Source organism: Scatophagus argus, chromosome 12 (genome assembly GCF_020382885.2).
Source record: "Scatophagus argus isolate fScaArg1 chromosome 12, fScaArg1.pri, whole genome shotgun sequence".
Classification (NCBI taxonomy): Eukaryota; Metazoa; Chordata; class Actinopteri; family Scatophagidae; genus Scatophagus; species Scatophagus argus.
In genome coordinates this window covers 10661820-10683592 of record NC_058504.1, presented here as the reverse complement: position 1 = coordinate 10683592, position 21773 = coordinate 10661820, and the positions used below count along the sequence as shown (strand labels likewise).

At 41.4% G+C, this 21773-nt stretch overlaps 1 protein-coding gene across 1 annotated transcript; it reads left to right on the top strand.

Annotated features, from left to right (window-relative positions):
* The first annotated feature begins 687 nt into the window (after positions 1-687).
* On the top strand, positions 688-20868 carry f8 (coagulation factor VIII, procoagulant component). The gene is made up of 27 exons (XM_046405260.1): positions 688-958; positions 1269-1366; positions 4929-5051; positions 6249-6461; positions 6809-6991; positions 7161-7264; positions 8457-8577; positions 8666-8936; positions 9032-9197; positions 9340-9427; positions 10051-10268; positions 10465-10609; positions 11217-11426; positions 12021-12889; positions 13005-13147; positions 13802-13967; positions 14184-14423; positions 14823-15051; positions 15165-15347; positions 15726-15842; positions 16984-17055; positions 17273-17358; positions 17482-17637; positions 18283-18427; positions 18534-18682; positions 19621-19803; positions 20189-20868. The coding sequence occupies exons 1-27, from the start codon at positions 780-782 to the stop codon at positions 20342-20344; spliced, it is 5013 nt and encodes a 1670-aa protein (XP_046261216.1). The 5' UTR covers positions 688-779; the 3' UTR covers positions 20345-20868.
* Positions 20869-21773: the final 905 nt, after the last annotated feature.

Genomic DNA, 21773 nt, shown 5'->3' with positions numbered 1-21773 from the left:
GCAACACATCAGTTACGTGTCGTATTCATAAACAATAAGTGTGCAGGTACAAATATGAAGTTCTTAGTATTCTGGTGAAAATGATTCAGAGGTGTCACGATATTAGATTATCGTGGTCAAAAGAATTCCCGATATTACCGTGATATCTCTCGATATCTCATCCTTAACTCTGTTTATTCTGTGTTTTGTACCTTTTTTTGGATTACACTCCTAACATCTGAACTGTATTACGTACATGACGTTATTAATGCATGTATTATTCATACTATATCAGTATTTCATTTTTTTTAACATCACGGTGGATATATTGCGACACCCTAACACCAGACAAAGGAACCTTTCACATCCTGGCAACACAACACTTGTTTCATTAATTTATAACTATAACTGCTAATAAATGATTAAATAACGTTAGTTACAGCAAACAAAGCCTTCACAGTGGGTGCCTTAAGAAAAAGTGGAACGAAAGAAGTCAGCTGTTAAATGCATAATGCCCAAGCGTGCTCGGCCCCGTACTTTATGAGTGCAGCATGCATGGTGTGTCCAAGAACAATGTATCCCCCTGAATAATAAAGTCTCATCTGAGAACACCCTGAGTCCACCCACATACGTATCTCCAACTACCACCACACGCCCCCACGTCCAGCCTCAGCTTCCCTGTTAAGCTGCTTGTCTTCTCTCCACCCCACCTCCTTCCCTTCAAATAGTCGAGTCCACAGGACGCGCAGCAGTGCTTGAGCCGGGACACGGCGGAGCTGAGAGGCGCGCACACCGCTGCGATGACAGGCACACTCCTGCCGCCGCCGCCGCTGCTGCTGCTCTCCTTCTTCTTCTTCTTCTTCACCGGCGGAGAAGCGCAGATACCTGCCGCTGCTGTGAGGGAGTATTACATAGCAGCTGTAGAAATCGGTTGGGATTATATCCATCTGGACAGTGTTGACCCAGCGTCCGACCAAAGGTGAATATGTACTTGTTTAATTTAGGCAGCCCACTCTGATATGACATTTAGACCTCGCTGCCAGTTTCCAAAACCTAGATCTGCTGGGGGTGGGTGGTGAATCTGGCAATAAATATCAGTAACCTACAGTTAAGCCTTTTTATGGTTAAAATAAGGGCAAATTTACAGCTTTGCAAATTCAAAATTAAGATAAATTTACAATTGAGCATAGGTGTTGAATGTGCAAAACAAAAGCGATTTGTTTTTTTAAGTGTTCCCTGAGAGTTTTCTTATTATTTCATTTGTTTTGTTTTGTTTGTTTGTTTTTCAGGAAATTTAAAGATATTCCTCAAAAATACATCAAGGCCGTTTACAGGGAATACACCGACTCCACATACACGGTCCCCAGGCCGAGGCCAGCATGGACAGGTAGGTCTCCTCTTCTGATAATCTCCTAATCCAGGGCTATTCAATTAATTTGGGTCTGGGGCCAGTTCATCAAACTGAAGCAAAACAAGGGGCCGGAGAATATGACTAACCGTAGTAACAAATAAAGTAATTAACACAACAATTGGTAACTGAATACAACTTTTTCCTTCGAATAAATAAAACAGACTTCCCCATGAATTCACAGTGCTGTTCTCACATTTGTCTTTATTAATAGACACCAGCAATATCACTATCACTATCAAATTGCACTCATTTGAGTGACATGAAATAACAAAAAATAAAACCAAAGTGCATGTGTAGGCCTATGTTGCAAATTACATCACTCAGGTTAGGTGAACAGTATTACAATTACATTCATAGGCTATAACTGAGAAATTGCCTCAACACCCAACAAAAAGAAAAAGTGCAAGCCCCCTTGAGTGTGGAAATTTGTCTTGGCTGACTAACTAAATGGGGAAATTTTCAAAAACTGCCTGCTTCAATGAGTTCTAGACCCCTCATTCAAAGTCTGTCTCAACATAACACAGAAAGGGTCCTTCACAAATCTCATCACTTCACTGGAGATGCTGAAATTACCAAACCTGATGGTAGAGTTTTTTTTTTCAATGAATAGGCCTAATATCGGACATTTAAGATTGCACTCATTTCAGTGACATGAAACAACAAAAAATAAAACCAGTGCATGTATGCTGCAAATTGTACATAGGTGAGCAATATTAGAATTACATCCATAGTCTATAACTGAGAAACTGCCTCAACAAAAAGAACAATAAAACCAGCAAACAAACTGGCATATTATGCCTCTGTTTATATTAAACAAAATAACAGTTTGTTGCATGTAGTTTGCCAACAGTGTGCTATTTAATGAGAGAAATGGCATGTTTTTGACTGAGCGAGAGCAGTGAAGTCAGGTGTATATGTTGTCAGGGCAATACGCATGCAGTGATGCAGATGCTGGTCAGTGAGTGATATGCGATTGTGAGTTTTAATTGCATTCATGTGTGAGAATGATGACTCACATGTGTATGTTGAGCCAAACATTGTCAGAAGAAAAAGTGCAAGACCCCTTAAGTGTGGAAATTTGTCATGGCTGACTAAATGGGTCCAGAATTTTTCAAAACCTGCCTGCTGAAATGACTGTCGCAAGTCATCTGATGACTGCATGTCAATGAGTTCTAGCTGCAAAGACCCCTCATCCAGAGATGATACCACCTCCTTTCCTTTCAATGCAAAGTCTGTCTCAACATTAACACAGAAAGGGTCCTTCACAAATCTCATCACTTCACTGGAGATGCTGAAATTACCAAACCTGGTGGCAAAGTTTTTTTTCAACGAGTCAATAAAGTTTGGCATCAGCTCAGCAATTTGCAGGCCAGATTGCCTCAGTGTGGGGAAGTGGAGCATCTTTCCAGAACAAAGATCAGCAGAGAACAGTGAGAGCTTTCTTTGAAAAGCGTGAAGTTTCTCCACAAGTTCCGCGGCTGTTTTACCTCTGCCCTGCAACTCCATGTTGAGTTGGTTCAAATGATGGAAAACGTCACTCAAAAAGCAAACAGTAGCATTAAACTCATCATTTTCCATTAGTGCCAGAAACTTGCCAGCTTTTTTCAATTTCGAAGCCTTGAGAAACTGCACAATCTCCTCTCTTAGTTCACTAAACCGTTTCAATGCGTTGCCTTTGCTAAGCCATCTAATGTCATTGTGAATGAGCAAATCTTTATATTCAGCAGCTGTGTCCTTCAAAAGCTTACGGAAAAGGCGGTGCTGTAAACTGGAGGTGCACCGGATAAAGTTTATAATTGCCATGACAGAGTCCATGGTCTGTTTTAACTCACCACTGAGCTTGGCACACAAGAGGCTTTGGTGAATGAGGCAATGTAGCGATCTCAACTGAGGAGCCACGGCAGCCATCCTCGCAGCGAGCCCCTGATCCCTGCCCGCCATGGAAGGGGCACCGTCTGTCACCAGCATATTGATGTGCGCTAAATCCAGGTTGTTTTCCTCAAAGAACGAAGTAATTTTGGTGAATAGAATTTCACCAGTAGTGTGCCCCTCCATGGGAATTAGTCCAAGCAAATCCTCGCGAAAACATTCACCATCAAAAAATCGCACATAGAGGCACAACTGTGCAATATCGCTGTTATCTGTCGACTCATCCACAGCCAAAGACATCACCTCGGCCTTCCTCAGTTTGTCCAAAAGCGTCTCGAAAACGTCCGATGCAAGGCACTCGACTCGCCTCATATTTGTAGTGTCAGATAATGGAATTTGCTTGATCAATTCGACTATGCTTTTTCTGGTTTTCTCATCTGCTACAATCTCCTCAATGGATGCCAGCATACACTCCTTGACTGTCTCAGAGTCTGTAAACGGCCTTTTCTTTTTGCCCAATATCCATGCCACTCGCAAAGATGCTGCCGTTGTCCTCTCTTGATCCGTCCAGGCCCGAAACAGTATGCGACGTCTTTGCTCATAACCAGATGTAAGCCCCAATATCCTCTGCCTCCGGGCAACGGAGCCCGGTGGGAAAGTAGTGTCAAAGTTAGCATGCTTTGTCTTAAAATGCCTTCTCAAATTAAACTCTTTTGACACGGCGAGGCACTCGTTGCAGATTAGGCACACAGGTTTCACATTGACCTCAATAAACGCATATTTCTCTGTCCATTCTTTGTTGAACTGCCTATTCTCTGAGTCAACTTTCCTTTTTTTTAAGGTAGATAGAGACATTTTGTCTTGTTGCTGGCCTAGAAAGTGTCAAAGTGACAAGTTTGAGCGGTCCGTCAAAATATATTTCCGACCAAAACAGGTAACGTTAGGACTACGAGTAGATATTTAATTGTAATGTAGGCCTACTGGCCACCATGGTTAAATTTTTAAACGGACTCCACTGTCCATGAGATAAATAGGCCTATCATTTGGAGTGGCAAGTAGGCTATATTGTGCAAAAAGAAAAAATGGATGAGTTGACAAATAACATTTATGGTGCACAGTTGTGTCTTTGTGCCATTTCTTTGTGGGGAATATTTTCGCATTTCATGCACCAAAGAGGCGGCAGTGTTTTAGAACAACCTGGATTTGGCGAACGTCAGTAACGTTATGATGTGCACGAACCAAGGTACACACCTAACATCCACAGAACATAATTTAAAGGCGCCACCTATAGGCAAATGTAGGTACAACACAGAAAAAAATCTATCCGCTCGTTATCACTTTCCCCGCTGACTGTTTACAGACGTATCTGCCGGATTTGCTCATGTAATAAATTACACTTCGAGGGCCACTGCGGGGCATCTCGCGGGCCGCATCCGGCCCGGGGGCCGCCATTTGAAGAGCCCTGTCCTAATCAAATAAGGTTTGTGTCATTACATCACATTTCTGTCTGTGGTTCATACTCCTCTCTTTTTAAGACAAATAACAAAATGTGCTAGCTGTCAGTTCTGCTTCGCAGCATGTGTCTTCAGCTTTGAAAGTGTGTGTGTGTGTGTGTGGGGGGGGGGGGGGGGTCATATGCACATCTTCTTATTGTGTTTTCTGGTCGCAGGAATTCAAGGTCCAGTGATTGTTGCCCAGGCGGGTGACAGGGTGGTGGTCCACTTCAAAAACCTGGCCTCTCAGCCCTACAGTATCAGCCCTGTGGGGATCACCTACTGGAAACAATCTGAAGGTTGTAAAGTTTTTGACTTTCTCTCATTCTCCCCACCACACACTAAACAGTAGTCAGGAGCATCCTGTTCTTCTTGCTCATTTTTTGACTCAGCGTTTTGACTCACTCTCAGGTCCATGTTACAGCATTGATGAGTCAATGGCAAAAGCATAAAAATCCTGCTGTAACTGTTTCAAGGGAAGGTCCAAGTCTGATCTTCTTTGGTTTGAGAAAAAAAGAGAACAGAGAAGCAATTCATGGCAAAGGCAAGGACGTAAATGTCAAAATACTACATATATGTACCATATCACACTGTAGAAATAATCATTCCTACGCTAACTGAGGCATTTTAAAAGTGTAAATTGGACCACAGTCAAGAAAAAAAAGGTCGCCTCCTTATTTTTTTAGAAATTACGGCAAGCAACGTTTATCGCTATCTTGCCTGTGCAGAGGCTGTGCAGCGGCTGTGCAGCATGTTCGAGCCAACTAGTCAGCCTTACAACGTGAGTTCTGAGAATTCACCACACATACAGATCCAGTGTGGTTATAATGTCTCATTTTACTTGCCTGTGAATTTCAGTACCTGACTGTAAAGTAAAATAAACAAATATCCCGATCCGAGAAGCTTTTTATTGTAACACCCTTAATACCTTTCACAGAAGGCGCTGGCATATGTCCTAATACTGCTGCAGATCCAGAGCAGTCAGTTCCTGTAAATGGCTCATTGCTTCCTGCCATGGTGTACATTCCTACAAAGGAGTTTATTATAATCTGAAAAGCTGCACCTGTCACATTCAGGAATGAGCCATCTTGAAGCAGCCATAATCACATAAATGTCTAGTATTAAGGGTGAATAAAAAGGCTGCTGCTTGTGGGTGAGTGTGTGTGTGGACATGTCTGATACAAGTCAATACTGAACATTATCAAGAGCCAGTGCTTCCTCTGGATGTTTTTACAGCAGCATTTTGTGGTCTTACTTTTACCTTTGTGTCTGACAGTTTTTATTGAGAAAGTGGTCATTTTAAAATTTCTCAAAACACTGTTTTCTCTACCTGTTTGTTCCTCTGTAAAGTATATCTTTCAAATCATAATTATTATGAGTAAGTAAGTAAAACCGAGCCAGCTTTAACACGCTCTTGTGAAGAAGTTTCCTGTCTTCGACTCACCTCTCCTGCTGAATGAACATGGAGGAGTCATACTGTGTTTTTTCCCTTCCAGGAGCTGGGTATGATGACTCCACAGCAGGCCAGGAGAAGGAGGATGATGCCGTCTTTCCTGGAGGATACTACGAGTATGTGTGGGACATCAGTCCAAAGGACGGTCCCACCGTCAGTGACCCCGAGTGCCTCACCTACTCCTACTCATCACAGGTGGACACAGTGCGAGATGTCAACTCAGGACTCATTGGTGCCCTGCTCATCTGCAAATCAAGTCAGTGTGTTTTAGTGCAAAGGGTGGCTTTGATTTGTTATGGTCTTTCACAGACACAGTATCTAATGTCTCCAACAAACCTCAATGAAGTCTTGTCCGTATTGTGACTTTAAATCTTTTATTTACATTGATTAATGAGTAAATGTCAGCTCGTTTCATTACACATAAACACGTGAAGGAACACAAAATGCAAGTTGGAATTGCAGTTTTAGAACGTTTTTTTGAGTGACGCTAGACCTAATTACAGTGCAGGAGTTAATGGCCTAAAGATAAAGTGATGAGTTACACAAAGAGCGCGCATGAATGAGTGTATTCTCATACCTTTCATCACACGTGGTTTTTCCCAGGTGCCTTTGCTGATGACGGCCAGAGGAGAAATCCAGCTTTTGTGCTGATGTTTGCGGTGTTCGATGAGACCAAGAGCTGGTATGGAGAAGTGGGAGAGAGGATGAGCAGGGAGAGGTTCAAGAAGACCAGGACCAGGAAGGAATACCACACCATCAATGGTTATGTCAACTCGACGTTACCCGGTAATGAACCGGGCTGGCTGTACACAGAGAGTTTGTTCCATGAAGTTGTGTTGTAACGTTAAGTGTTGCTGACACTGTGCATCAGTGGCTGCACCCCATGTGGTCCACACAGGAATTTGTCCTCATCTTCTCCCCGTCTCTCTCTCTCTCTGTTTGTGTGTGTCTCCAGGTTTAAAAATTTGTCAGGGCCGTAATCATGTGATCTGGCATGTGATTGGGATAGGCACGGCTCCAGAAATCCACTCCATTCAGTTTCAGGATCACTCTCTGGAGGTAACTCAAGTATTCACACAAAACGCAGTCACAGGCAAATGAGATTTAACTCCTAAACTAAACATTTTACTATAGCTACTAGCAATTTGAAAAAAAATCTGATAAATAGACTCCGCGTTTATTCTTACATGTCTTTCCAAAATCAGATTTTCTCTAAAATAGAACATCAACACATGCTGCGTAAGGGTGATTTCTATTAGCTGAAAGCACTGTGCCAAGAATGACATTAAGTTTAAATGAATTTAGTAAAAAGAAGTATACTTACTGTTCGTACTCAGCATCAGACTGTATTTGCTTCTGACAGCTCTGTGATTGACATTTATAGAAATATGTTTTCTTTCTTAGTGTCAGATGTCAAGACTGATACCAGACCTGTCTCTGTACCTGACGTAATGATCTGGAGCCAGGTGATTAGCTTAGCTTAGCATGAAGACCTGAAAGTAGGGGGAAACAGTCATCCTGGCTCTGACTAAGTTCCAATAAGCACCTTCCAGCTTAAAGTTTACCATTTCTACTTCTATTTCCAGTCTAACTGCAGCTAACCTGAGCTGATTGTGTCCTGGCTCCAGATTCATACATGATACCAATATTTGGAATCTACGACTGCAGTAAAAATGAAAATCTTCTTGTCAGAATTTAGAATAACCATTTATGGGATGTAACTAGGTACATTTACTCAAGTGCTGTGTTTAATTACAGTTTCGAGGTACCTATACTTTACTTGAGTATTTTCAATTTCTGCTACTTTGTACTTCCACTCCACAACATTTGCGAGTCAAATACTGTACTTTTTAATTCTAATACATTTAATATTTTTAGTTACTCATTACTTTGCAAATTCAGATTATTAATGGCAAATATAAATCAACTGTTATGAACAATTATGATGTATTATTATATATTAACCCACCCAGCAGTCTGCTCCAGTCTCTTTGCCTGTAGCCAAGTCTTGTGGGCAGGACGTTGTGAGCAGTCACTGAGTGGTGAATACAGATCTGATCATTGGTCAGGCCAATAATCAGTCTAGTCTACCCCCCCCCCCCACACACACACACACACACATACACACACTATTGGGGATCAAAAAAGGAAATATGGGCTTTTCCCAAAGCTTCCCCTGTCATAATTTAGTATTTATTGTCTTTATAAAAATCTAATAATTATTGGCTTGATTGGTTGTATATTTTTTTAGGTGCTGACCCATCGTAAAGTCACCATGGAGGTGACCCCTATGACATTCATCTCTGCAGAAATGAGACCTGCTACTTTAGGTCGCTTCCTTATCAGCTGTCAGATACATGCTCACCGCCACGGTAAGAGGACAATCTCTTTCAAAATAATTTCACAATTTCACAATTTAAATGATGACTGACTGGTACTGTGCACTACTTCTCTATCCAGATGGTATGAACGCTTTCTTCACGGTGGAGAAATGTCCTGACCCCGTCACTCTGCCGGGACCCGACTTGCGTAATGTCAAACACCAGGACGATAGTGAAGAGTACAGTGAAGAAGACAGTGAGGATTACTTCAACATTATAAGCTTTCAGCCTAGGAAGCCACAAGTGCAAGCCAGATCCAGCGGGGGACAGCAGTCTAAAATCTGGGAGCATTACATCGCCATTGAAGAGGTCACCTGGGACTACGCTCCTCATCTCAAACCAACAGACAGGTAGGCGACATGGATAAGGAGAAGAATGAACTGCTAGATGTTGAGCATTGATTGGAACTGATTGGAAATGTTTGTGTTCTCTTTTGACATATCAGTGAGCTGCAGTCTGAATATCTTCCTGCTGCTCCCCATCACCTGGGCTACAGGTATAAAAAGGCAGTGTATGTGGAGTACACCGACAGGTCTTTCACTCAGAGGAAGTCTACTGCAGAGACTCTGCTGGGTCCACTTCTGAAAGGAAAAGTCAATGATCAAATCCACGTGAGTCAGTTGTTTGAGGACAGAAGATGTGCAAATTGTACTTTTGTCATCAGATTTTTCAACAGAAACGTAGAAAAACAGTAGTAGCTCTTTGTGTGACTTCTTGTTTATCACTTGTTTATGGTTTAAATTGCATCTCCAGATCACTTTGAAAAACCTGGCCAGTCGCCCTTTCAATATCTACCCCAATGGCCTTACCAAGATCTATCTCCTGCGAGGATCCACAAATGGTAAGCTTTAGCATGAACAAAACAAAGCTCTGTGTTATTTGGTTGTTATTGGGGGTTTTTTTCCAGAATTTGAGCACTTTCGACAAAAAAGCCCAGTAAAGGAGAAGTTTTAAGGGGAATTTTTAAACTGGTCAGGCTTTTAATTGGATTTCTTAAATGTAGCCTACCTAGCACAATCTTGAGGACTACTGCAGAACAGGGCTGAAGAGGACTATTGCCCTTCAAACACACTTCCCCACCCAAGTTAGATGAGCAGAGGTTGAAGGAAAAACCAATAAGTTTAATGTCTACCACAAAGGTTTTGCCTACTGATGTACACACAGCTCCAGCTCATGTCAGTGACAGTGGAGTGTAGATTCATGTAACATGAAGGTTAGTCATAGATATCTCAAGCCCCTGCTAGCCAAACACATCTTGCCTCCATCAATCACTGGAACTTGTAATTCTGACAATTCTCAAAACTTGTAATTCTGCCAAAATATGAATGTCTTATATTTTCAGCATATTATACTTGTTACTTGATGCGCGATCTTTAGTGTTCACTGTTGATCTTCTGCTTACGTCATTTTCTGCAATTCTACAAATTGCCGACACTAAAGATTCATGTAATCTCATCGAAACAGTGGCAGAGAAGGACTTGCGCTCCATGGGAGTGCCCCCCAATGGGACGTTTGGTTACGTTTGGAGGCTAACAACAGATGATGGGCCTTTGAACAGAGACCCCCAGTGTCTGACACAGCTGTATCAGAGCACCGTCTCCCCCGACAGGGACTTGGCCTCTGGGCTGGTGGGCACCTTGCTCATCTGCAAGAGCGACGCCATTGACACCAGGGGACGCCTGGTAAGAAAAACATTCATGTAATGATAAATATTCTCAAGCTGCACACATGGCAGTTTTTACAGGCTGCTCACCCAAGAGGAATCATTGCAACAAATCCTTTAAAAATGTAAAAAGATTGAGGCATTGCAGCAATGCTGTCTCGCACCTGCATTAATATATAATACCTTGTCTCTTTTAATGAATCTGTTCTATGCAGATTGGACCAGATAAAGAGTGGAGCGTGATATTTGCTGTGTTTGATGAGAACAGAAGTTGGTATGTCAAGGAAAACATGGAGAAGTCCAGCAAAAACTCCCCTAACATCACTGACCCTGAGGTCTACAACTCCAATGTCATTTACAGTAAGTTCATCTCAGACTCACATTTATATCAATATTACACAAATGTATTGATTTTATTAATTCTTCTAAAGCGTTGCAAGTTCATTAAGCATTCCTTTGGAACATCAAGAAATATGGACAGAATTCATTATATGAGATTTTTAAAAAAGTGACACAGTCGTCACCCATTAGCATTCATTGGGATTAGAGTTTCTGACCATCTGGCAGATGTTTGTCCAATAATGACTCTATTTGTTTTTGGTTTCTGCCAACTCCAGGGAGAAATATGTGGCTTTATAGCTTTGGAGTTACAGGTCAGACAGCTAAATTATGAGCTGAAACTCTTAAAAAGTCAAGAGTAGCTGGAAATTTGAATGATAATTCATTATGAGTGACCCTTTCATTGTCATGTTATTTTCACATTGCCATTCGATTTTAAAATAACATTTTATAACTGTTTAAAAGAGATTTGTTTTTTTTTTAAGTAAATGCCCTAACAGGCATTACTGCACTTCCATTTGTTGTTGTTGGTGAAGGTTTGCATGATTGTTTTGAAAAAATCATCCCATTATATATTAAGCTATCAGATTCTCAATATTAAACACTGTGAATTTCCTTTGACCTCCAGGTGTAAACGGCTTCATGTTCAGTGGGCGTCAGTTTGTGTTATGTAAAACTGACGTCGCCTTCTGGCATGTGGCCAGCGTTGGCACCCAGAGTGACTTCCTCTCTGTTTATTTCACGGGAAACCTCTTTCAGTACCAAGACCTCTATCAGTCCGTCCTCACCCTCTTCCCCATGACTGGTGTAACGGTTCCCTTGGAGCCTGAGCTGTTGGGTGAGACTGAAGATTTAGTCGTTTGTTTTCTCTCAGACTGAATTACCTAAGATAATGTTCTTGTTCTTGCCTGTCATACCTAAATGCTCTGACAGTTACCAGATAATCTGAGTAAATATCTGTATGAAAGAACCCACCTCAAACAGCATCACTAACACAGCTTATAAAAACACACTAAATCCTGCTAAAATCTGACCTTTGTCGTCACGGGGAAAGGTATAAATGGCCTTCATTCCCACGTCAAATGCAGAAGGTACTACTATTTATTGGTCATTTGTTGGTTATTGGTTAATTTTGGTCTAAATATGGTATTTGTCAAGTAGAATTATGACTGTTAATAATTAAAGCCATTATGTGTAAATTTCTTGATTTGGCGCACTCCAGTCGTGATAGTATTAAAAGAATAAGGTGGACAGCTACTACTACTAACTACTAACTATTTTTCTACAAACTACAGAAACAAATAAAAATAATTATAATGATTTATAAGACTGAAATAAAAGCCTACATTCTGAAAATAAATAGTTGGAGTGCAGAAATGTGACTCAGTGTTGCCCCTGAGTCACATTAATTCTTATCTATGTCTTCTCTCAGGTGAATGGGAGATTAGTGCCTTTGATGGCACCCTCAAGAGCCGGGGGATGAGCATCCGTTACACTGTCCGTCCTTGCGACAATGGAGAGCTCCCACTGGTCGATCATGATAGAGACGAAGATATCTCTGACTATATCGATTGGATAGATATGACGCCGAGGGGCAGAAGACCTCAAAATCGAACAATGTTGGTTCGAGTGTGCAAGAAACCCCTCACTAGTAAAAGTGCTCAATCAGTGAATGGCTCACGTCACAATGTCACTGATGATAAACCTGAGGAGGCTGGGTCTGAAGGACAGTCAAGATGTCAGCTGAGGAAAATGAGAATAACATCACAGGAAGGAGCAAAACCCAAAATGGTGTTGGAGGAAGAAATCCCACAGGATATCTTGGAGGAAATAGAGATAGATGGGGAGTGGGCCAATTCTCAGAATGAGACTGAGCATGAAAGAGCGAGAGGTGTCAGACAGAGAAGGCAAGCAGAGCGCAATGGGACAGATATCGGTTCTGGAGCCTCAGAAGATGGAGGAACTCAGATAGAAATTGGAGAACAGGCTGTGGAAAATAGGACTGACACTGTTTCAGAGGTAAAAGCTGAGGAAAGGAGCGAAATGTCAAATGTAAATAATGGGACAAAAGGAGAGCTTGAAGAGAGCGACAAGTCCTTAACGAACAACAGTCCACTGCCGAACAAGACAGCCTCCAGTATAAAACCAACCAGTTCAGAGGAGAGGGATCAAAACCACATGCGGTCTAAGCCTAAGCAACTTAAAGCATATCTGAAGGATCGGAAATATAACTACACTATTACTAACGGCAACACAACAGGGATTGATATGTTGCTTGAGTATGATGACTACAACCAAGAGGTACTATTTTCTGTGTGAGCATATCTTAGTACACATAATTCCATTTGTTGATACTAAATGCCACAAATTGAAACACTTCCCCTTAACCCAGAGTAAATGGTAAATTTTATCATAGGTGAACAGCACATCAGATGGATTTGCAATGGATTATGTGGATCCACGCTCTGGAGAGGTCAGATATCGCCACTACTACATTGCTGCAGAAGAGATCACCTGGGACTACGGCATCAGAAAACCTCACCAACTCATCAAACCCATGTAGGAACAATTTTTCATCCATGGACATAAAAGGGAACTGTTTGAAGTGTTGCAAATAGTCGTTTTGTTGCCAAGAGAGATGAAAATATTTCTCACATATGTGCCGGATTGAAGCTTAGCTTAGCACAAACAGTGGAGATAGGCGGAAACAGCTAGCCTATCATCTGTGTTTCAAAAAAACAGAGAACACTGTTAAACAACCAAATGTCTTGCACAATTAAGATTGTGCTTGTGTTCACAGAAAGCAACGCGAACTTTTGCCTCATACATGAGCCAATTTGACCGCAAGATCGTTTGTGTTCATTGCCCCAAACAGCCAGAATACCTTACTGTACATAGGCTGTGAAACAAGCAGACAACTGAACTAAGTGACATGTTCTGCCTGTCATCCCCTCCGCACTTACAGAACCATCAGCAGTAGTAATGTGAGTGTTTTCTTAATACAACACGGATGTTTTGGCATCTTGTATGCCTTTAAACCCATCAAACTCCAATTGAACGGCACATTTTATTGATTATCAAGTTTTAAACAGAATGGCTCCACCTGTGCAGCCTCTTGCATTGTTATGACACAGGGTAAAATCAACATGATTTCACAATGAACAAAGAGTTGTTGATTGCTATCAGTATTATCAATTCAACTAATCTCTTTAGAGAGGTGCGTCGAGGGATGAGGAAGTTCCTGCCAGAGTATAAGAAGGTGGTGTTTCGTGCCTACAAGGATGAAGCTTTCCTTGATCCCGTAGGCAGAGGAGAGCTCCAGGAACACCTGGGAATCATGGGACCTTTCATCAGAACAGAGACTAATGATCTCCTCACTGTGAGTCTGTAACCGAGCAAAAATGAATCAAAGAGACAAATTTTGTTTTCATCTGTAGTCAGAAGCTACTTCTACTTTGACGAGCTTTGGTTTTAGTGTTTAATGAAACAAATGTGAACATAACTAGATCATGTAGTTCTCTGTTTGATAAAAAGTCCCTCTCATTTATTTTTTTTTACTTGTTGATCCATCTGTTGTCTCTCTGTCTTGTTCAAGGTGATCTTCAAGAACAAGGCATCCAGGCCTTACTCCTTTCACCTTCAGGGAGTCTATGACCACAGTCAAGGGGCTGGCATTGTCCAAACCCATGCCTTCTCTGCTCCACCTGGGGTCCCAGGAGAGCCTGTGGCTCCTGGGGAGGCGCGGACATATAACTGGAAAATAACCAAAAAACAAGGACCAGCAGACACTGAATTTGACTGCAAGACTGGGGCTTACTACTCCACTGTGAACAAGGTCTGTTTCGGTCTTCTCCAGTAGCCTGTCTCAGCTTGATCTTCTATAGATATACACTATATACTGCACACTTTAATGTGTATGTGCATTAAAGAAAGAATTTGTGTTTGTTTGGGGTTTTTTTTGTTTTTTTTTCTTCATTGGCACATTGTTCACACAGTATGCGTGAAGATTATTATATTTTATAATATTTTTAGGTGTGCAGCATTAAGTGAGGCAGCAGTAATTTTAACTTAGTTTGTTTTTATTTTGTGTGCATTTACCGTGTTTATAAATGTAGTGTAACTTTTAATCAGTTGTCTGTAACTTAATAAGAACAGTCCCAAAATCTGTATAAAATCCTATCCAAGCAAAAGAAATAGAAGAGAATAAAAGAAACACTTCTTTGCTGTGTTCCAGAACAGGGACCTTCATTCGGGTCTGATTGGTCCACTGGTGATCTGTAAACCCGGCACCCTCCGCACACGTCGGTACACGCAGCCAGACATCCAGGAGTTTTCCCTCCTTTTTCACACGTTTGATGAAACTAAAAGCTGGTACATGGAGGAGAACCTGCAGCGGCACTGTGCTCCACCTTGTCAGGCCAACACCGAGGACCCCTGGTACCACATCAGCAACAAGTTTGCAGGTGGAGACAAAAAGCTTGCTAAGTGACATCACGTTATAATCATACTGTAATCTCTAAGTTTTGGGTTTGGGTTTGTGTGGTTTCTCAGAAATAATACCTCCCTTTTTCGATAGCGATAAATGGCTACGTGGCAGAGACGCTTCCAGGTCTGTTGGTCGCCCAGCACCAGCAAGTCAGATGGCACCTGCTGAATGTAGGAAGTGACGGAGAGTACCACGCTGTACACTTCCATGGTTTGCCTTTCACTGTCCACACTAAAGAGGAACATCGTATGGGGATCTACAACCTCTTCCCAGGTAAAGACACATACATATGTATTGTGTTTCATACCTATAAACTTTATATAGATTTATGCATACACTGTGTTCCTCTCATGTATCACACACATAATAATAACAGATTATGTTTATCCTGGCATTTACACAAATATTGTGAGTTTCAGTTAAAGGACACCGATGTCAAATAGTATGTTCCCATTGCAATACATACAATTTTTATTGTGAAGTACTAATGACGGAAGCTCTGTGAAATAGGCCAAACATAAGAGCATTTTCCCGTTCTGATATTTTGAATCCTGGCAGGGTATGTACCAAGTGGGAAAAGGAAACAGTAGAAAATAAGCTGACTCTAACTTATCTTAACTCAAATGTACTGCATTGCTCTCTGTCACCCAGGAGTGTTTGGCACAGTGGAGATGAGACCCCCCACAGTTGGCACATGGCTGGTGGAGTGCACTATAGGGGACTATCAGCTGGCTGGCATGAGGGCCAAACTACTGGTCTATAATCCACGTGGGTACACGCTGTGTCACGTATCTGTGAAAACATGTATATAACATTAATATTTATGATGTAATATGATACATAATCTAATTGCTAATTAGAGCAGTGGATTTTCAGGACTGATTTATTGCCACCAATAGGCCAAATTTTCTCTTTTCCAACACTGCAGTTCACAAAAGGAAACCCCTAAAACTGAATTCCTGTGAGTCTCAGATGTAATGAAATTCTGAAAGTAGCATGCTAACATGCTAAACTTTAGCATTATTTGCCAATACATTAAGGCATGCTACTATGCTGTACAAATGTCACTGGCTAAGTAACAATGATTAAAAAAAAAAAAAAAAAGATTAGTTCTAAATACAGTTTGGTGGGTTAGCAGAACATACTAAACATAACAACATGGGAATGTTAATGTGACAACATGCTAAGATACTGATGTTAAGTGCTACACTTTATTATGCTAGTGATAAAATCCAGCTTAGAGTATAGCTGAGCCAATATACATGGGTCAGGTAAAGTATAGATTGACTATGACAGACAGACATATTATAAACTATATCTGAGCCTGACTCGGCATAAAATTGTCAGTGATACACCTTTTTGATTCAATAGTGACATTACATTCCTATGGCACCACCTTCAACATTTTTCTCATTCATCATCACTCATCATTTGTGTCAATTCATCATCTTATTTTGTGGTATGCATTGAGCAAAGCAGTCGAGTTGTGCTGTAAACCTTTAGGCTTTTGAAGGAATGAAGGGACATTTGCAAGACAAGGAACTTGATTCCTTATGGTTGTATTAAACACTCATTTCACTGCATTTTGAAGTTTCATCATCAGTTTCATTTCTTGACATTGTATGAATCTGTTAAAGACTTTTCCCACATTTTCCACATAGTAAAGCATCTTGTTATTGTGTAATTGGTGGGGTTTTTTTTATTCAATTTGTGAGGACTTCCGATATTGCTAGGTCAAATTTCTGGGGTAAACCCGTAGAGTCACACATGTCATCATTTCTTAAAGTGTGAAAAACAGACGATGCAATGTTCAGAAGTGAATTTGGGGAATTTTTTGTTAATTGTCTACATCTGGAAATGTGACATGAGTTATTGAGCTATTGAGGATTTTTCTTGTACTGACATGCAGGATGTGTCTCACCTCTGGGGATGAAATCAGGAAGGATTGACGATTCCCAGATCACAGCGTCAGATCACATAGGTAAGGTGGTGTTTTTTAAAACTTTCATTTAACAGGGCAAACACACCAAGAATACTCTTAACATTGGTCACAGAGAGAGGAAGTAATTACTACTAATATCCACTGCACTGAAAAATGAAAATATTCTTTCTGGTGGCCACCAGGCATATTTGTGAAACCTGAAAGCCTGGAATTGACCCACAGTAAGTTCTATAATCGTATTTACACATGTGTCCAGATAACTGGCAGCCAAGGCTGGCGAGGCTGGATCAGTCTGGTTATATCAATGCCTGGATGGGCAGAAACAAGTTGTCATGGCTACAGGTAAGATCCGCACCCTTTCTGCTGCTGTACACTGTATGTGCCACATTATATGATGTTCCAGTGTACCCAATGCAAGATCTGAACTGTATATTCTTTGTAATTAAAGTTCACTTGTGGTTTTAGGTTGATCTTCAGAGGCCCACTCTGCTGCATGGTGTGCAGACACAGGGAGTCAGGGCAAGGCTAAGAGATAACTACGTCACATTCTTTACCGTCTCCTACAGCCTGAACCAGGAGACCTGGACCACTTACAGGGGAAACATTACCAGCCAGATAAAAGTATGTCCTCTGGACACCACACACAAAATGTAAACATGCACCTGCAAAGCACTTTATATTAGCATTTACTATTTACTATAGCTGAAAATGCATCATTAAAATGATTTCAAACTAAAAGCATCCTACACATCTTTTAATTACCTGTCAAGTGGTTCATTAATAACAAATTCTGCATTCTTGTAAACGCTGAATGTTTGACTGGAAGCAACCACCAGTCAAAAAAGAAATCAAACGAAAGATACTTTAGATTGCTATTCTGATGTACATTTTGCCCCATTTTGTAATATACAATTTGGAAGCCTTTATTGGCTGTGCATTTATAACATCTGAAGATACAAACATTAAGAAAAGGTTTATTGCAGCAAAAAATGGTCGCTGTTCAACAGCTGAACATAGGAGTTTGATCAGATTGATTTCATCGTAGATAGATCGATAGATAGATAGATAGATCGATCGATAGATAGATCGACTTTATTCATCCTGGGAAATTGTTGCGCTACAGCAGCATCAACCGCAATAGAATAAAAACAGCAAGTTACAAGAGCATCACCAGCAGGCACCAGTATGTTTGACCTATGGTATCACCTGTGATATTGGACTCTGTATGGATCAGCATCCCTGAGCTGAACAGTTTCTTTATTTTAGGTATTTTATGGCAACATGGACAGCTCCAGGGTGAAATACAACAGCTTTGCTCCACCATTTGTGGCTCGTTATGTCAGGATTCAGCCGGTGGACTTCAAACAAAATCCTGCTCTCCGACTGGAGCTGCTGGGCTGTGACCTCAACAGTGAGTTGTACTCACAGCAGCAGAATTTATCGCAGAGTTAACTTTACTTTGCTGTGAATGACTCTGGTGTGTGTGTGTGTGTGTGTGTGTGTGTGTGTGTGACCAGGCTGCTCTCTCCCCCTCGGGCTCCAAAAGAGGTTGATTTCTGACAGCAGCTTTAGTGCCTCCTCATTTTACTCCTCTCTGCTGCGAAGCTGGTCCCCCGATCTCGCCCGCCTGCATCTGGAAGGGAGCGCCAATGCCTGGAGGCCAAAGGTGAAATACACAAATACACAGATAGACATACACTGTATAGTAGAGTTTAATCTTTATTCTTGCACAACAGATTAAGTCAATGAACTTTCACTTGGGCTGTGACGATCTCTCTCTTTCTGTCGTTGCTTCCTGTCTGCCTTTACAATGTTCTATCCAATAAGAGGCAAAAAAAGACAAAAAATAACCTCTCAAAATATAGCTTTATATTCTTGGATACATGCTGTCTTGCTCAAAGTTAGATGAGAAGATTGACACCGCTCTATGTGTCCATTAAATATGGTGCCACCACCAGGAGACGGTTAGATTAGCTTAGCATGAAGCCTGGAAACAGGGGAGAACAGCCAGCCTGCCAGTGCTTTAAAGTTATCAAGTCTCTGCTCTGTTGCACCTGTAGCCACACCTGACACTGATGTCACTGGCTGAAGTACGCTTTTACATCACTGTAGCGAGATGAGAGCTGGAGGACACCACAAACACGTATTTTAAGCTGGTGTTCGCTTGATATTTAAGCTCACAGTTACAAACTTTGAATTCCTAGTTTTACAAAGTCGACATTTTTTCATGTCTCAAATAAAATGCGAAACACCAACACCAAGTGAAGTTGGAGGAACAGGAACCCGTGTTACCCTTTTACTCTCTTCTCTCTATCCTTTTATGATTTTGCTCTGTAGTTCCTCCTCGACATATCGTTTTCACACTTTGCAGCACTGAACTGTAGATTGTCGGTTACAATATGCATTTGCATTTGGATTTCTGGTCATATTATCTCATAATCTTTCATAATTCTTCTGTGCATAATGTCATATACTGTGAGTCTAAAAGAAATTACAAAGTAAAATGAACACAGGAAAGAAAAACATTTATTTTAACCTAATTTAAGGAATGTGGACCTTGGTATGCATGATCTAAATATGTTTGTTGTGCCATTTTCACCCCAGAACGACAACCCCCATGAGTGGCTGCAGGTTGACTTGAATAAAATAAGGCGCATCACAGGTGTTGTGACCCAAGGAGCACGATCACTGCTGACCCAGATGATGGTGACAGAGTTCTCGGTCACGGTCAGCCATGATGGACGCTCCTGGAGCAGTGTGTTAGAGGAGAACTCCCAAAGAGAAAAGGTACAAGTGCACACTGAGAGTTTCGACCAGTCTCAGAGCTGCTGCTAATGTGATCCAGGTTCCTGCCTGACTACTGCGTCATTAAAAAAAAAGGTCCATAAAAGTGCAATGACTAACATGTTCTTTAGTCACTTTTTCCTTCATTACACATTAACCCAGGAGCACCTCAGAGTTTCCCCTCACTGCTACTCTGTAATGTGGGGCTGTAATGTAATGTAAGTGTGTTTCCACCTTTTAGTGGCACACAGTGGAGTGAATGCTGGTATGATTCTTGAAATCTTAAATCTGCTTAACCTGAGAGAATGTATTTACTGTATCTAATCTGCTAAACACCCCTCTATTGTCTTTCTGTTTCTTTATTTCTTCCCCCGTTTTCTTTCCTTAGATCTTCACAGGAAACACTGATCCAGACGAAGAGGCTCACGCTATGTTTGATCCCCCTCTGTTCGGCCGCTTCATCCGTATCCACCCACGGGGTTGGATCAACCACATCGCCCTGCGTCTGGAGGTCCTGGGCTGTGATACGCAGCAGGGGCTTTGACGCCACTGGCTAAACATATACCGCATATGCCATGCAAGCAACATTGTAGTAGCATAATGTATTCCTGTTTCATTTCGGCAAGTGAGGAAAACATTTATATTGTCACGTAGAGCACTTGTTAAGGTATATATTATGAGAATCTGAGAAGCTATTACTTCAGTGGCCACAGCTTTGTTTACATTTTCAATTCAATTCAATTCAACATTATTGATCCCTGAAGAGGGAAATTAGTTTGTCCCAGCATCATTTTACATTTCCTCCTTTTTGACGACATGGTGTTGAGTCATTTCATGAGAAGAAGAGCACAGAATCAAGACTGATGTCAACAGAAAAGAGTTAAACAGTATTTGGTTTCCCTTTGCAGTATATGGCTGGGCTCATCACAGAACAGACCTTGTGAATGTAAATATTTCAGACTAAGATGGATGTATAAAGTTTGAATGGTCGATGTATATTGCTGGATTAGTTTATATTAATGTCCTTTTTCTGCTTTATTAGAGTTTATAAAAACAATGAATCTTGAAGGGTTTCACTGGCCTTTATTTCAGGCGTGCACACAAGCACACAAGAAAAACACACTTTCTTGTTTTACCTGACAGACAAAATGAACAATCGTATGTGCTTTCACAACTCACAACCAGATTCAGGTGACGTGACAAACAAGAATGTGAACAACACTTCTTGATGCTTCTCGTCCTGTTTGTCATTTCTGTGTCAGCAAAGGCTGCAGAGCTCTCTCCCTTTACTTTTTTTTATTTTGTTTCCCTCTTAACAACACACATTATCTCTGTTCTTTCTGTGCTCCCTCTGCCTTTAGTCCAAAATGTTCCTCATCTGTTGTTTTGACTTATCCACCTCCAACAGACCCTCACTTCAGAAACAATGAGCGACTGTGCTCCAACATTGTTCTGTTAAAAGTTAAAGCTACCCAGTCGTGAAAAACAAGTACGTTCACAGACAAGGATGGAGTCATGAGGTGACCGGGAGGGAAGCAGTAAGAACAACAGTGTGTGCATGCTTGTGTCTTAAACTGTATGTTTTGGGCCTGACTGTGTGAAACATGAAAACACGAGCAGTAGGTTTGTGAGTCCGACCAGGCTTTTATCACGTCGTTATCAGCAGAGGAAGTTTCCGAGTGGGTGGGGGGGGTGTGTTTCATTTGGAGGACAAAGTCATACCGGACAGGACATGCGTTGGCAGAGACATGGCAGTAGCACATTATGTCTGGCTCTCACACTTTATCTCTGTGAAAACAACAACACACTATCCCCAATCTCAGTAACAGACAGAGCACCTGTATGCAAGTGAATGATAGTTACTTCACATGATCTGAACCAAATGAAACAGAGGTGAGCAGAGGCCATGGCCTGCTGCCCAGGTGTGATCATCAGCTCCTGGGTTTGTGTTCACAGCACATGAAAGAAGCAAC

Excerpts from the sequence above, each read along its gene's own strand:
- f8 (XM_046405260.1), top strand. The coding sequence starts at position 780 with ATGACAGGCACACTCCTGCCGCCGCCGCCGCTGCTGCTGCTCTCCTTC. Across the intron at positions 8,937-9,031 it reads CATCTCAAACCAACAGACAG|TGAGCTGCAGTCTGAATATC; the intron begins GTAGGCGACATG and ends TTGACATATCAG. Across the intron at positions 15,843-16,983 it reads ACTACTGGTCTATAATCCAC|GATGTGTCTCACCTCTGGGG; the intron begins GTGGGTACACGC and ends ACTGACATGCAG.